Source organism: Elephas maximus, chromosome 17, assembly GCF_024166365.1.
Source record: "Elephas maximus indicus isolate mEleMax1 chromosome 17, mEleMax1 primary haplotype, whole genome shotgun sequence".
In the NCBI taxonomy this organism is placed as follows: Eukaryota; Metazoa; Chordata; class Mammalia; order Proboscidea; family Elephantidae; genus Elephas; species Elephas maximus.
The window spans coordinates 39938669-39956866 of NC_064835.1; the positions used below are offsets into that span (position 1 = coordinate 39938669).

Here is an 18198-nt window from a genome sequence, read left to right on the forward strand (position 1 = left end):
GAAACTACAGAAATCTGAGGGTACGATGTAAAGGAGTGGCTTCAGTTTGTAGACCGGTATTGTCAGCTTCCCAAGGAACCGTTACTAAAATGGATGGTGAGAGCGACTAACTTAGGGGCAGTGTCTTTAGTTTTGAATGCTGCAGAATGGAAGAGCACGTTTGGGTTGATGCAAGACCCACAATTCACTATGGAACAGTCACAAATGATGATACAAGATCTACTTACACAGCAGGTTAACCCAGAGGGGATGGTCAGCTTGATAGACTGGATAAAATCTGTGGTGAGATTTGTTTACCCTGAGAAAGGAAACTACCTCTCTCCCCCTCTAAATACCCAATGGAACACTCCAGAGGAAGCAGCTGATATGCTGCTTCTGTTAAGCCATGCTGGAGTGGCTTTATGTTGGTCATGATGTTCACCCACTGAGTATGCCCCTTACACAGGTCATGGTAGATATGGTAATCGAGGGAGACCTTTCTACTACATAGGCAGCCCATGTAATGTTGCTACTGTGAAATAAATCAACAATCCGAGAACCCTTATAGGATCTGTTGGCACAGCTTCCCTGCATGGGTCTTACTGGTGCAAGAAACATAAGGGTGAATTATAGGAGAATGGGAAGAGGCAATGGGCAAAGAACTTACCCAACAGTAAAAAGATTTTTAGATGGTTACTAAGAAATGGGATGAATATAGCAATTGATGGAGTTGAGACAAAGGTTCTAAGGCAGCACTACAGGAGGTTGGGTGGACCAACAAAAATTTCTGCTGATCACCCAATGTTAAAGAGGGCTAAACAAGTCTGCCCTATTCACTCCAGCTGGGAGGTATTTAATGATGGAAATTCCCACCTGGGGCCATTTGAAGCAAAGGCTTGGCTGGTAGATCAAGACAAGGATTGACAAGGGTGCCAGGGTCTTCTGGTCCAGCTCCCAGCAGGGGACCCAAGGCTATATGCACATGTGCGGATGAAATAGCCTGGGGGTGGGGAAGAGAGACCTTTCTTGGGGCTCCTGGACACAGGAGCTCAATGTACTATAATCCCAAAACTTGTCAATAAAAGCTTGAAGTGGCCTAAGGTTAGACTGGAGGGATGTGGGGATGCAATGGTTGATGGGAATAAGGTGAAAGTCTGGATGAGAATTGGAAGATTTAAACAGATCTTGTATGAAGTAGTTGCATCTCCCTTGTCTGAATGTACTATTGGTGAGGATATTATGTCTAATTGGGGAACACTCCCTCTTCCCGATATTGTAAAACTGAAGGTGTGTAAGTCTGCCCTTAGGCCAGTATTGATCAAATATGCTAAATGGGGACCATTAGAATTGCCCAAACACACTCAGGTTGTTAATTTGAAACAGTATAGGATACCTGGTGGACAAAAGGAGGTTACCGCCTTGATTAAAGACATGCTAAAGGCTGGAGTACTGGTGCCAACAATTTCTCTGTGTAACAGCCCTGTAGGGCCCATGAAAAAGGCAGGTGGCTCATAGAGGCTGACAGTAGACTATCGAGGCCTAAGTAGTGCCACCCTGTGGCTGCAGCTGTTCCAGACATGGTATCAATGGTGGAGAAAATAAAAGCTGCAGCAGGCTAGTGGAGACTGGTACGCACTGACTGATCTTGCAAATACCTTTTTCTCCATACCAATCTCAGAAAAGACCTAGGTGCAGTTTGCTTTCACGTAAAAAGGCTCTCAGCTTACCTTCACTACATTGCCACAGGGCTATCTGAATTCACCACCTTACTGTCATAGTTTCTTTAGAAGAGACTTGGACTTGGTATGGATCTCAAGTACGATGATACGTTACACTGACAATATGTTAAGATTAAGCACTGAAGAACAGGCTAGGGCTGATTTGAATATAGTGGTGGCGGTTTTTTCCACATACGACCAATGGAGGCTGGTTAATAAATCCAGCAAAAATCTAAGGCCCTGCCTAAATGGTGAAATTCTTGGGTGGATTTTTACTGATTCATGGGCAATGGCCAACAGCTTTAGCTATATGATCAGGCAAAATGGGCGATGGAAAATCAGACTATTAAGGGGACACCCGTGCAGGGCATGTCAATGCCCATCAGGAAAACCCCCTTCCTGGATTAGAAGGCAACTGGAATTTGTAAGCGGATCTGTTGGTACACTCACTTGAGGTGGCCAACTGGGTCCACGAAATGAGTAGACATGGTGGTGCTGCAGCAATGCATAGATGGGCTGAATCTAGACACATTCTCCTTGCACCATCTGAGGCACAAAATGCCAATAAGGACTGCTCTGTCTGCCAGCAAGACCGAGGTTGCAGATGGCTATACAGCAGATTCCCCAGGGGTGAGGTCCTGCACATAGCTGGCAAGTTGATTATATTGGACCAATGACCTTGGTGGCACCAGGTGGCTACAAACAGGTCCTCACAGGAATAGATACTCTGCACTGGACTTTGCATATTCCATGACATATGCAAATGCCAAAAATACCGTGAAGGGACTGGAACAAAAGCTACTGCACCAATTTGGGCCACTGAGTTATATTTCATCAGACCAAGGAACACACTTCACAGCCCACAGGGTGCAGCAATGGGCCAAGAAAGATCATATTAAATAGACATACCATGTTTCATACCACCCTCAGAATAATGGTTTGATAAGAGAATCGGCATGGGCAATTGAAACATTTGTTATCCAAAATGGGGAGAGAGAAAGGCACGAAGGGCTGGCTCACACACCTTCATGGGTGTGTGCTCACACTCAACATGAGGGAAACAAAGAGAATCACCAGTGGACAGATTCCTACGCTTCTCTGGGGGAGCTGGGGGAAGAGGCGGTGGGGGAGGATGCTGGTGCCATTGTGCAGTTCTTCCCTGTATCACCTAAAATTGTTTTTTTCCAGCCGGATGCTGCGGCTCTGGGACCAGGAATGCAGCTGCGGATGCCAGAAGCAGAGATGATCCTCAAGCAAGAGAGTGTAACTACACCCCTGAACATGTATGCCAGAATTTCCAAGGGTCTGATGGAATGGATTGTACCTCCCCACCATCTGGCAAAATTGGGGTTGACAGTGAAAAGTGACGTACTGCCTACTACTGGGCAAGACAGCCACTACTGTTGTACCTATGTAACCCTACCCAACATGAATGTGAGTGGACTGAGGAGGTCACACTTGCTAGACTGGTCTTGCTACCAGCAATCTGGACTAGCACAGCAGCTGAACCTGATGTTCCTTCCCAAGGTAGAAAAGTCTGGCTAAAAATAAATGACAAACAGAAGTAAGGAGAAATAATAGTTGAAGGTAAAGGAATGAATAAATGGGCTATGCAGCAGGGGAAACCTAACATTATGCTGATAACTTGAGAGAGACTCAAAGCAAGGGAATAATCTTCTTTCAGTTGAATTTTGTCAGAGGCCAGAAAGGGTGAAGACGAGATGACTTTTGGAGAACCTGAAAAATTCAGATGGAAACCCACAGCAGACCTGAATGGCTGGTAGCTGAGTAAACTCACCCTTTGGACTCTTTGCCATGTTGAAGGGCTAATTGTTAATGACTGTTTTGGACTGGTAAATGATTGGGAAGGGGAAGTTAATCTTTCAAGTATGAAAGGGCCAACAGCTAAAAAAAGCCCGAGGGTGGCCTGTGGTGGATTAATTACCTTTGTGTGTGGCTTTTCTAGCCATGATCTTATAACTCCCACCCAGGTGACTGTATGATAGGGTAAGTGTGGCCTACCAAGGGGATTGATCAATTTTGCCTTAAAAGAGAGTCAGTTTCAGAGCAGAGGGGAGAGCCCACCATCACCGAAGAGGGAGAGACCTGTAGCAGAGACCTGTAGGAGACAGTGCAGTGGGCTTCCCGGCCCATGGAGCAAGAAAGCTGAGTGCCTTTCAGCAGAGACTGAGGGCAGGGAGAAGTCTACACCTGATCCATGAATTTGAGACGTTACAGGGAATTAGAGAACCCAAAGACAGGAGGGAGAGTACTGAGGCACGGCAGAGTAGTTCATGTTAGAGATGATGGAATGGTACGGCAGCTTGGAAAAGTTGGACGTTTGGGACATCTTTAACCTCTGCCTCAGAGGAACCGGAAACCCTGGTGCCATAGTGGTTAAGAGCTACGGCTGTTAACCAAAAGGTAAGCAGTTTGAATCCACCAGGTGTTCCTTGGAAACTCTATGGGGCAATTCTGCTCCGTCCTATAGGGTCACTATCAGCCGGAACTGACCCGACGGCAATGGTTTTGGTTCTTTCGGGTTTCACAGGAAACAGTTTTGTGCTGATCTTTATAAAACAAATTATTCATTTACAAACAAAAACATAACATATCAAACCTCTGGGATACAGCAAAATCAGTACCCAAAGGGTAATCCATAGCAATAAATGACTACATTAAAAAAGATACAGATTTAATAATTTGAACCCACAACTTGAATAAATAGAAAACAAAGAGCAGAAGCCTAAAGCTACCAGAAAAAAGGAAATAATAAAGATCAAGGCAGAAATAAACAAAATAGAAAAAAAAACAGAATCAACGAAACCAGAAGTCGGTTCTTTGAAAGAAATCAATAAAATAGATAAGCCACTGGATAGAATGTTAAAGAGAAAAACAAGAAGAGGAAAATAACCAAATTTAGAAATGAAACTGGAGACATTACAGTAGATCCAGCTGATGAAGAGGATCATAATAGATTACTATGTAAAATTGTACTCCAACAAATTTGAAAACCTAGATGAAATGGACAAATTCCTAGCAACCCACTACCCACCTAAACTCACACAGAGGTAAAAAATCTAAGCAGATACATTACTAAAGAAGAGACTGAAGATGTCATCAAAAAAAAAGGCCCAGGACCAGGTGGCTACACTGGGGAATTCTACCGAACATTCAGAGAAGAGTTGACAACAATTCTCCTCAAGCTCTTCAAAAACATAGAAGAGGATGGAACACTCCCTAACTTTTTCTATGAGACCAGCATAACCCTGATACCTAAACCAAGCAAACACCCCCCGCCAAAAAAAAAAAAAACGCAGACCAACATTCCTCATGAACATGGATGTGAAATTTTTCAACAAAATTCTAACCAGCAGAACTCAGCAACATATCAAAAACATCATACACCATGATCAGGTGGGATTCATACCAGGACTGTAAGAGTGGCTCAAAATTAGAAGATCAATCCATGTAATCCACCACATAAATAAAACAAAGAAAATGAACCACACGATCACATCAATTGATGCAGACAAGGCATTTGGTAAAATTCAACACACTTCGAATTGGAAAGAAGGGAAATTTCTCAACATAATCGAGGACATAACACGCAAAACCAACAGCCAACATTATATTCAATGAAGAAAGATTGAGATCCTTCCCTTTAAAAACACAAATGAGAGAAGGATACCCATTATCACCACTGTCATTCAACATTGTAGTGGAAGTCCTGGCCAGGGCAATAAGACAAGAAAGGAATAAATGGTATCCAAGTCAGAAAGGAAGAAGTCAGACTATCTCTATTCATAGAGGACATGATCCTACACATAGAAGACCCTAAAGAAAACTGCTGGAACTAAGAGAAGAACTCAAAAACATTGAGGCTACAAGATCAACATACAAAAATCACTTGGATTATTTCACACTAACAAAAACTACTCTGAAAAGGAAATCAAGGAAACAATACCATTTACAATAACCCCCCAAATGATAAAAAAGAAAAACCTAGGAATTAACCTAATGAGGGTCATAAAAGATGTATACAGTGAAAATTATAAAACACTACTACAAAAGATTAAAAGAGACCTACTTATAGACATTCCATGCTCATAGATTAGAAGGCTTAACAATGAAAGTGTCAATTCTACCTTAAAAAAAAAAAAGATATCTACAAATACAGTGCAATCCCAATACAAATCCCAACAACATTCTTTACTGAAATGGAAAAACTAACAACCAACTTTATATGGAAAGAAATCCCAAATAGCCAAAGCAATACTGAAAAAGAACAAAGTAGGATGCCTCACACTCTTTGATATCAAAACATACTATACAGCCACTGTAATCAAGGAACCCTGGAGGTGCAGTGGTTAAAAACTTTGCTGCTAACCAAAAGGTTGGCAGCGCAATCTACCAGCTGCTCCTTAGAAACCCTATGGGGCAGCTCTACTCTGTCCTGTAGGGTTGCTATGAGTCAGAATCGAGTACTGGTTCAATGATAGACACACAGAACAGTGGAACAGAACTGAGAACCCAGAAATAAATCCAGTCATCTGTGGACAACTTATTTTCAACAAGGAGTCCAAGTCCATTCAATGGGGCAGAAACAGTCTAATAAATGGTGCTGGAAAAACTGGACAACTATTCACAGAAAAATGAAACAGGACCTATGCCCCATACCATACACAAAAACTAACTCAAAATGGGCCAGACACCTGAATGTTAAACTTAAAACTATAAAATTTCTGGAAGAAAACACAAGGAGAAAAGTATGGGACCTACTCTTTTGTAAAAATAGAGCAACAAACATAAGAACAAATGCACAAATAGGAGACAAAATAAATAAATGGGACCTCATAAAAATTAAAAACTATGCTCATCAAAAGACTTTACCAAAAGAGTAAAAAGATAACCTACACACTGGGAAAAAATCTTTGGAAATGACATAATGTAGTTTTATACAAATAACACGCGCATTATACATTTTTTCCCAATTGCACCCTACCCACACAAGCTATTTTTGTAAATGTACTATGCTAATTTGTTTTTACAGCAACATGTAAAAATATTAGCATAGCACGTTTACAAGAATACTTCGTGTGGGGAAGGTATTGTTGGCAAAACATATAACGTGTTATTTGCACTAAAATACAGTATCGATAGGGGTCTAATCGTTAAAATTTATACAAAACTTTAACAACTCAACAACATAAACACAAACATCCCAATTATAAAATGGGCAAAGAACATGAATAGGACCTTCACCAAAGAGAACACCTAAGCAGCAAACGAACACACGAAAAGATGCTCAAGATGCTCACGATCATTAGCCGTTAGAGACATGCAAGTCAAAACTGCCATGAGATAGCATCTCACCCCAGCTAAAATGGCACTGATAAAAAAACAAACAACAACAACAAAAAAAACAGATAACAACAGATGTTGGTAGGATGTGAGGAGACTGGAACACTTACCTATTCCTGGTGGGACTGTAAAATGGTACAATTACTATGGAAAACGGCACGGAACTGCCTCAAAAAACTAGAAATAGAACTACCTATGATCCAGCAATCCCACTCCTATGCATATACTGTAGAGACCTAAAAGGAGTGACACGAACAAACATATGCAGCTTTATTTAACGACAGTAAAAAAATGGAAACAGCCAAAGTGCCCTTCAACAGATGAAAGAATGAACAAAATGTGGTACATACATACAATGGAATACTACACAACCATAAAAAACAATGACGAGTCGTGAAACATAACATGGATGGACCTGGAGGGCACAATGCTAAGTGAAATAAGTCAAGCACATAAGGACAAATATTGCATGATCTCTTTTTATAACAAGAATATATAGAGAGAGAGACCACTGTTCATTGGTGGTTACCAGGGAAAGAAGGGTGGGGGAAAGCAAGCTCGAGATCATAGATTCATAGATACTTGTTATTTTTGGTGACAGGAAAAGTGGCACCAAATGTGGGTGTAGCGAGCACAGCATGACCAAAGTAAACGATGTCAATGAGAAGCACTCAAGAGAAATGCATGCCTATACTAAAGAATTCAACATAGATAGGAGAGCACCAACTCCAACAAAGACCAAAAAAGAGTATATGATCACATATGGATGGAAATAGGCATATACATATCTGGGTAGGGTATATACATATGTGAGAACCGACAGAAGTATCTATATAAAAAAAACTTATTGCCAGCGAGTCGATTCCGACTCATAGCGATCCTATAGGACAAAGTAGAACTGCCCCATAGAGTTTCCAAGGAGTGTCTGCTGGACTTGAACTGCCGACTTTTTGGTAAGCAGCTGTAGCACTTAACCACTATACTACCAGGGTTTCTATATATACATGTAAATACAGATATGTGTGTATGTATGTGCAGGCACATACATTCACGGAAGACACAACTACAGACACTACTCAGGCATAACTAAACACCTTCAGAGACTGGTTTTCTGGGTTTGAAGGCCTAGGATCATAGTCTCATGGGGCAATTCAGGCAAACATAGTTCACAAAGTTGATTTTCTGCATCCTAGTGAGGTGGGTGGCGTCTGAGGTCTTAAAAGCTTGTGACTGGCATCTAAGACACAACTATTGGTCTCTACTTGTCAGAAGCAAAAGAGTAAGATGGTAACCAAAGTCTACAAGGCTGGTAGCCTACAAGAGCCACAGCCTCATCTACACTGAGACCAGAAGAACTAGATGGTGCCTGGCTACCACACTGACTATTCTGACCTGGGGTACAACATTTCATCCTGGAAAGAATGGGAATAAAATGTACAACAAACTGAAATTCTTAAAAAAAAAGTCCAGACTAACTGGACCAGTTGAGAGCAGAAGACTCCCTGATACTATCACCCTAAGACACTGTTTAAACCTTGAACGACAACTATACCATGAGATCACCTTTTAGCAAAATAGCAGTGTGGCACACAAAATAAAGGTTAATACCCTTAAGAACAGTGCTCTACTAAAAAGCATCTATATGAGATCAAAAGGTCAATATTTACTCCAAAGCAAAGACGAGACAATAAGGGGGCAGGGAAACTAGAGTACTAGAAACAGAACAACCAGAACACAATTAAAGAGAATGCTGACACATTGTGAAAAATGTAACGTCAATGAACAATCTGTGTGGAAACTGTCAAAGGGAAACCTAACTTTCTGTGCAAACTTTCACCACACAGACAATAAAATATTACCAAAAAAAGAAAAGATATGCATAGGAATATTCATAGCAGTATTATACCTAATAGTGAAAAACTGAAAAAAAAACAAAACAAAACAAAACCCAATTATCAATCAACAGTAGAATGGGTAAACACATTGTGGTTTAGTAAAAATGTCACACATACATACACACACACACACAGAGTAATTAAAATCAATACACAACAACCTGAATGACTCATACTTTATACTGAGTGAAATGAGCCAGATACACAAAAGAATACGTACCGTATAATTCTATTTATATAAAGTTTACAAAGAGAGAAAACTAACAGTAGTGGTTACCTTTGAGCAGGTGGAAAAGATAGTGATTGGATGGGAGTGTGAGGGTCCTTCTTCGGCCTGGTAATGTTTTATTTCATGACTTGGGTAGTAGTTACATGGATATATTTTCTTTGTGATATTTATTGAGCTTATGATTTGTTAACCTTTTCTATACATTCTCTCAAATATCATGGCAAGATTTGGACATTTCCAGATAAACAGAAGTTTAGGGAATTTGCAAAAACCAAACCAAAATTACAAGAAATACTAAAGCAATAAAGGCAGATAACAACCCAAGACTGGAACACAGAACAGAAGAATCAGATATCAACACAGATAGGGATCACAAAAATAAATCAAAGCTAAAAAGCTCAAAACAGGGAAAAAGAGAAGTCATTATGTAAAAGGTGACAAATTTAAAACCAAAAAGAGGGAATAAAAAATGTAGTCATAGATTGAGATGAAATCAAGGCAATATAAAGCAATAAAAGATTGGTTTACACTAAGAAAAATAGGGGTGAATATTAAGGTAACCACAAAGGAAAATGACAATCCTACACATCAAAATAACAAGAAAAAACATAAAGACTCAGCAAATACAAACTCAACAACAATGAAAGAGGCAAAAGGAAAATACAAAAAGAAAAATGACTCAGCTCAGAAAATTAAGTGGAAAAAAGAAACTGTCAAAAACACACACACAAAGACAACAAAATGACAGCACTAAACTCATACCTATCAATAATTATGCTGCAAATGGACTAAATGCACCAATAAAGAGACACAGAGTGGCAGAATGGATAAACTGATCTGTCTATATGCTGCCTACAAGAGATACACCTTGGACTTAAAAACACAAACTAAAACTCAAAGGATGGAAAAAAACATATCAAGCAAACAACAATCAAAAAAGAGCAGGATTGGCAATATTCATTTCTGACAAAATAGGCTTTAAAGTTAAATCTACCACAAAGGATAATGAAGGACACTATATACTGATTAAAGGATCAATACACCAGGAAGACATAACCATAGTAAATATGTATGTACTCAACCACAAGACTCCAAAATACATAAAAGAAACTCTAACAGCATTTAAAAGAGAAATAGACAGCTCCACAATAATAGTGGGAGACTTCAACACCATTTTCAGTGAAGGACAGAACATACAGAAAGAAGCTCAATAAAGACAAGGAAGATCTAAATGCCACAATAAACCAATTTGACCTCACAGATATACACAAAACACTCTACCCAACAGCAACCAAGTATACTTTTTTTCCAACACACATGGAGCATTCTCCAGAATAGACCACATATTAGGTCTTAAAGCAAGCCTTAGCAGAATCCAAAACACTGAAATATTACAAAGCATCTTTTCTGACCATAAAGCCATCAAAGTAGAAATCAATATCAGAAAAATCAAGGAAAAAAAAACAAACACATGCAAACTGAACAACACCTTACTCAAAAACAACTGGGTTTTAGAAGACATTAAAGACAGAATAAAGAAATTCATAGAATCAAATGAGAATGAAAACACATCCCACCAGAACCTTTGGGACACAACAAAAACAGTGCTCAGAGGTCAATTTAAGGCAATAAATGTACACATCCAAAAAGACGGGCCAAAATCAGAACATTAACCCTACAACTCAAACAAATAGAAAAAGGGCAGCAAAACAAGCCCTCAGCCACCAGAAGAAAGCAAATAATAAAAATTAGAGCAGAATTAAATGAAACAGAGAATAGAAAAACAATTTAAAGAGTTAACAAGACCAAAAGCTGGTTCTCTGAAAAGATTAACAAACTTGACAAACCACTGGCCAAAACTGACAAAAGAAAAACAGGAGACGAAGCAAATAGCCCAAATAAGAATTGAGATGGTTGACATCACAACAGAGTCAACTGAAATTAAAAGAATCATTACAGAATACTATCAAAAACTGTACTCTAACAAATTTGGAAACCTAGAGGAAATGGACAAATTTCTAGAAACACACTACCTATCTAACCTAACACAAACAGAGGCAGAACTAAATAAGCCTATAACAAAAGTAGAGATTGAAAAAGTAATTTAAAATATCTCCAGCAAAAAAAAGCCCTGGCCCTGACGGCTTCACTGTAGAATTCTACCAAACTTTCAGAGAAGATTTAACACCAATACTTCGAAAGGTATTTCAGAGCATAGAAAAGGATGGAATACTCCTAAACACATTCTATGAAGCCAGCCTAACCCTGATACCATAACCAGGTAAAGACACCACAAAAAAACTACAGATCAATATCCCTCATGAACTTAGATGCAAAAATCTGCAACAAAATTCTAGCCAATAGAATTCAACAACATATCAAAAAAAGAAAGAAAATTAACCACGACCAAATGGGATTCATAGCAGGTGTGCAGGGATGGTTCAACATTAGAAAAAAAAATCAATGTAATCTATCACATAGATAAAACAAAAGACAAGAACCACATGATCTTATCAATTGATACAGAACAGGCATTTGACAAAGTCCAACATCCATTCATGATAAAAATTCTCAGCAAAATAGGAATAGAAGGAAAATTCCTCAACATAATAAAGGGCATTTATACAAAGCCAACAGCCAACATCATCCTAAATGGAAAGAGTCTGAAAGCATTCCCTTTGAGAACAGGAACCAGACAAGGATGCCCTTTACCACAACTCTTATTCAACATTGTGCTGGAGGTCCTAGTCAGAGCAATTAGGCTTGAAAAAGAAATAAAGGGGATCCAAATTGGTAAGGAAGAAGTAAACGTATCTCTATTTTCAGATGATATGATCTTATACACAGAAAACCCTAAAGAATCCATAAGAAAACTACTGGAACTAATAGAAGAGGTCAGCAAAGCATCAGGATACAAGATAAACATACAAAAATTAGTTGGATTCCTATACACCAACAAAGAGAATGTCGAAGAGGAAATCACCAAATCAATACCATTTATAATTGCCCCCAAGATGATAAAATACTTAAGAATCAATCTAACCAGAAACATAAAAGACCTATACAAAGAAAGCTACAAGACACTGCTGCAAGAAGCCAAAGCAGACCTACGTAAGTGGAAAAACATACCTTGCTCACGAATAGGAAGACTCAACATTGTGAAAATGTCTATTCTACCCAAAGCGATGTATACATATGATACAATCCTGATTCAAATTCCAAAGGCATTCTTTAATGAGACAGAGAAACAAATCACCAACTTCATATGGCAAGGGAAGAGGCCTCAGATTAGTAAAGCATCACTGAAAAAGAACAAAGTGGGAGGTCTCACACTACTGATTTTAGAATGTATAATAGGTATAATACCGCCATGGTATTCAAAACAGCCTGGTACTGGTACAACAACAGATACATAGACCAGTGGAACAGAATTGAGAATCCGGACATAAATTCTTCCACTTATGAGCAGCTGATGTTTGACAAAGGCCCAAAGTCTATTGATTGGGGAAAAGACAGTCTCTTTAACAAATGGTACTGGCATAACTGGATATCTACCAGCAAAAAAAATTAAACAAGACCCATACCTCCCACTATGCATAAAAACTAACTCAAAATCAAAGACCTAAATATAAAATCTAAAATGATAAAGATCATGGAAGAAAAAATAGGGACAACACTAGGAGCCCGAATACATGGCATAAACAGAATATAAAATATTAGTAACAATGCATGAACACCAGAAGAGAAACTAGATAACTGGGAGTTCCTAAAAACTAAACACTTAAGCTCACCCAAAGACTTTACCAAAAGAGTAAAAAGACAACCTACAGACTGGGAAAAAGTTTTTGGCTACAACAAATCTGATCAGCGTCAATCTCTGAAATCTACAAGATAGAGCAAAACCTCAGCAACGAAAAAACAATAGCCCAATTAAAAAACAGGCAAAGGATATGAACAGGCACTTCACCAAAGAAGACATTCAGGCAGCTAATAGATACATAAGGAAATGCTCAAGATCATTTGCCATTTGAGAAATGCAAATCAAAACTATAATGATATACCATCTTACCCCAACAAGGCTAGCGCTAAAAAAAAAAAAAAAAAAAAAAACCCAAAATTATAAACGCTGGAGGGGTTGTGGAGAGACTGGAACAATTATACAGTGCTGGTGGGGATGTAAAATGGTATAATCACTTTGGAAATTAATTTGGCACTTCCTTAACAAGCTAGAAATAGAACTACCATACCACTGAGTAATCCTACTCCTTGGAATATATCCTAGAGAAATAAGAGCCATCACATGAATAGATATATGCATACCTATGTTCATTGCAGCACCGTTTACAACAGCAAAAAGTTGGAAACAACCTAGGTGCCCATCACTGGATGAATGGATAAACTATGGTATATTCACACATGGAATATTATGCAATGATAAAGAACAATGATGAATCTGTGAAACATCTCATAACATAGATGAATCTGGAAGGCATTATGCTGAGTGAAATCAGTCAGTCACAAATGGACAAATGTTGTATTAGACCACTAGTATAAGAACTCAAGAAAAGGTTTAAATACAGAAGAAAACATTCTTTGATGGTTACAAGGTTGGGGAGGGAGGGAGAGGGGTATTCACTAATGAGATAGTAGACAAGAATTATTTTAGATAAAGGGAAGGACAACACACAATACAGGGGAAGTCAGCACAACTACTAAACCAAAAGCTAAGAAGCTTCCTGAACACAACCAAACACTTCCAGGGACTGAGTGGCAGGGGCAGGGGTCTGGGGACCATGGTTTCAGGGGATATCTAGGTCAACTGGCATAACCAAGTTTATTAAGAAAACGTTCTGCATCCCATTTTGGTGAGTGGCACCTGGGGTCTTAAAAGCTAGCAAGCGGCTGTTTGAGATGCATCAATTGGTCTCAACCCACCTGGAGCAAAGGAGAATAAAGAACACAAAAGACACAAGGAAAATATTAGCAAGAGACAGAAAAGGACACATAAACCAGAGAGTCCATTAGCCTGAGACCAGAAGAACTAGATGGTGCCCGGCTACCACCAGTGACTGCCCTGACAGGGAACACAACAGAGAATCCCTGATGGGGCAAGAAAAAAGTGGGGTGCAGAACTCAAATTCCAGTAAAAAGACCAGACTTAATGGTCTGACTGTGACTGGAGGGACACCATAGGACATGGCCCCCAACTCTCTTGTTAGCCCAAAGCTAAAACCATTCCCGAAGCCAACTCTTCAGACAAAGATTAGACTGGACTATAAGATATAAAATGATACTGGTGAGGAGTGTGCTTCTTAGGTCAAGTGGACACATGAGACTATGTGGGCAGCTGCTGTCTGGAGACAAGATGAGAAGGCAGAGGGGGAAAGAAGCTGACTGAATGGACGGGAAATAACAGGGTGGAGAGGAGTATGCTGTCACGTGATAGGGAGAGCAACTAGGGTCACGTAACAAATGTATGTGTAAGTTTTTATATGAGAAGCTGACTTGAATTGTAATCTTTCACTTAAAGCACAATAAAAAAAGGAAGAAAAAAAACTTCTTTAAATCAACCACATAGTTGGTACTCAAAAAATGTTTAACAAGTGAATATATTTTTAGTCACAGAGTTTTAATACCAAAAAGGGACCATAAGTGGTCATGTGATCCAACTGGCTCATCTTGCCAATGAGAAAAGTAGTCCCAGAGATATGAGGTGATTTGCCAAGGCCACACAACGGAATTTAATGAAGTAAACGCTATTACTTTTTCTACTGTATGATAATTCATCTGTAATTATAAATAAACAAGTAGGGAAGAGCTTCTTGTATAATAAGAAAAAGCAAAAGCACCCCAGGTAGCACACATACAGTCAAACTGGAAGATGACTGCAGTACAGATGAAACACGTCATTACTGGTCCTAGCTCATAACCACAATATTTGCTGTACACAGTGCATACTTAGTAAACCTTATCAGACGGAAAAAAAAAAAAAAAGCTGCAGTGTTATTAATCCAACCAATTCAATAAAATGTTAAGAACAGTTTAACTTGGAAGACCTAGAAAGTGACCTTTCCTAGCTAGCACTGTGGAAAGCTCACACGTATGTGCCGTATCCACCAGTGTTTTCTACACCACATTAAGGCGTCCATTTAAATCTGGAGAGCATCCACAGCAAAGCAAAGAAAGTGATCAGAGATTTCACAAAAATACAGTCACCATAAAAATGCTAGGAAATTTGAAGTAGAAGGTCAAGAAAAAAAAGACCAAAATTAAGTCTTCATATATATTAAGTAGTTTTGAAAGCTGATTTTTTCAAGATCAATTGTTCAATATCAACTTATTAATAAAAACACATAAGGCCTTTTGTAAGGAAAACAAGTCATACAATGAACATACCTCAGTTCCTGGCTTTCTGTGGTAAGGAGAGGAAGAAGTGCCCAGGCGAGCATCTGGCTGTCGTCTCCACTGTGAAATTTATCGTAGTGCTTAATGTTCTGCAGCAGGAGCTGGTCAAGGCATTCCAGGGCCTTCTCTTGCACAGTGCTCTCACAGTCCATCACCACAGGGATGATCCCTGTCAGCCAGGCTTTTTGGATCTGGACACATCTAGGCTGGGCCTTAGGATTTTAAAATTATGAAGTCATAAAGTTTCATGCTATTAAAAGGCTAACTACAAATCAGCAAAGTCGTGATTGATGTTTTGAAACACACATTAAAAATAATCATTCGTACTACTGCAAATTAAACATAAACTGGAAAAAAAAAGCACTCAAAATATATGCAAACACAAAGTTCAACCACTAGTTCTTATAAGTCAGTACAGACTGAAATTTTAATCATAAACATTAAAGTCATAATGTTATTGTTGACAGTAAATTAGCATTTTTTTGGAAATGGAAAATAAAAGTAAATAATCAGTATTTATCCCAAGGAAAAATTAGAATAGATGTTGACAGGAAAAAAAAAAAAGGTATTGCTTAATACCTTCTATCATAAAATAAACAAACACATTTTTAAAATTCTTCAACAGCTAATTAGTTGGTAGAACTAAATCATATATAGTGTTAATAGACCTGCCCTTTTGACAATATCATCTGTATATGTTTTAACAGACAAAACTAACCTCGGCTTAACCAGATTAATTTTAAAACTGAGTTTTCTATCTGAGATTTGAGCTGCAGTCAAGACAAGGCTAACCATCAGCATTCTCTAGCACTGGTTCCTAATAATATTTAATATGGAACAGCCTATAATGTGCAATTAAAAGATGCCTCTTCCTTCCTCTTTGGAGGCACAGTCCTTCAAAGGACTTGGTTGAGTTTTTACTGGTTAGCACAGTATTTAGCAACAAGGAATTACCATGCTGAGTTATTTTTCACGTCAAATACCATCCACTAGATACAAAATGCCTGGCCTCTTACCATAAGGAGGTCAGTAAGGGACTGCAGGGCCTGCTTCCGGACAGACACTGCGGGGTCCCGACACTGGTCCTGCAGAATTGACAGGTCTTCCTTCATACCGGATATGTCACAGTGCTTCAAAATACTCACTAACACCTAGAAGGCAAGTATGTGGCATGATGCGATGATCGTGCATAGTATAAACAGAAAAAGACAAACTGCAGACCAAGGGATACTTCCTTTAAGTTTGTGGTTCTGAGCATTTTGGGGTCATGGATCCATGTGTCCCTCCTGCCACATGCCACCCTTAAGAATTTGACAAAAGCTAAGGCCTGTTTCTATAGCAAATTTGACATACGTTATGTGAACAAATATTTACAATTTCAGGGGTTTCATGAAGCCTACTCAAACTTATTCATGGTCTCCAGGTCTTAAGAATCCCCACTCTAAACAAAAGAAATTAAGGATAAATATTTGGGATTCTTAAAATGCCAGCAACCCAGTAAAAAAGCTTAAAAATAGATAATCCTTCAGTTCATCTATTTAATTTCTATATAAAAGGATCAGGGTTAACCATTAGTTAAATGAAAGACAAGTTAAGTAATGTATATGACCTTAGAATTTTTAAAAACAATCTCTTACGCTTTCCAGTTTAATCCTTAGAAATGCAGGACATAAAAAAAGTCTAGAGAGAGAACCAGGATGGTGGACTAGTCAGGCTCACCAACCTGTCTCTCTCAACCAAAGACCTGAAAAACCAAGTAGAACAGACAGAAGTCAATCCTGGAATCCTAAACTTTAAAAGACAGGATAAAATATTCGATCAAAAGCCGCTGAGAAGAAGAAACTAATTGAAAGAAACAAATGAGATGCAGAGTGGAGGATCCCTACTAACCAGCAGCATACAGTGTGACCATCTTAAGATAAAGCCAACTCTACAGAAGGATAGAAAGCCATCTTCTGGGGCTCCCAATAGGAGATAGAGGAACTGTACGGACTCACTCTCAGTAAAGTAAGGTTCCATTTGCTGGCTGCAGCACTCTCATCCAGTAACTAGAGGAACACACTCCTCAAACCCCTACCCTTCTGGCAAGCAGTAGCACAAACCGCTCTTATTTTCTCCTCATCTACCTCTGTCCACCCCCCATCTGCTCCACCTCTCACTTCTCCCCACCAGCCAACCCCTGCTGTACTGTATCTGAGTGACCTGGTTCCGCCCCCTCCCTCCCCACCGGCTCCAACCCACTGCACCACAGCTAAGCGAACCGGCCCAGTCCAGGTATACCACACACATCAAAAAAGAAAGGACCAAAATCAAAGCATTAGCCTTACAACTCAAAGAGAAAGAAAACAGCAAAAGAAGCCCACAGTCACCAGAAGGAAGGAACTAATGAAGATCAGAGCAGGAATAAATGAAATAGAGAACAGAAATGCAATACACAGAATCGGCAAGATGAAAACGTGGGTCTTTGAAAAGATCAACAAATTGACAAACCACTGGCCAAACTAACAAAAGAAAAACAGGAGAGAAACCAAGTAACCCAAATAAGAAACAAGAAGGGGCACATTACAACAGATCCAACTGAAATTAAAAGGATCATAACAGAATACAC

General features: G+C 39.1%; 1 protein-coding gene across 5 annotated transcripts in view; it reads right to left on the reverse strand.

Annotated features, from left to right (window-relative positions):
* The window catches only part of NCAPD3 (non-SMC condensin II complex subunit D3), a 147981-nt gene that overhangs the window by 54794 nt on the left and 74989 nt on the right, over positions 1 to 18198 (reverse strand). For all 5 annotated transcript variants that reach the window (XM_049857642.1, XM_049857643.1, XM_049857647.1 and 2 more), the window contains 2 exons: positions 16607 to 16741; positions 15582 to 15802 (listed from right to left, as the gene is read on the reverse strand). In XM_049857642.1, coding sequence (XP_049713599.1) covers positions 15582 to 15802; positions 16607 to 16741 — 356 coding nt within the window. The remainder of the gene's footprint in view (positions 1 to 15581; positions 15803 to 16606; positions 16742 to 18198) is intronic.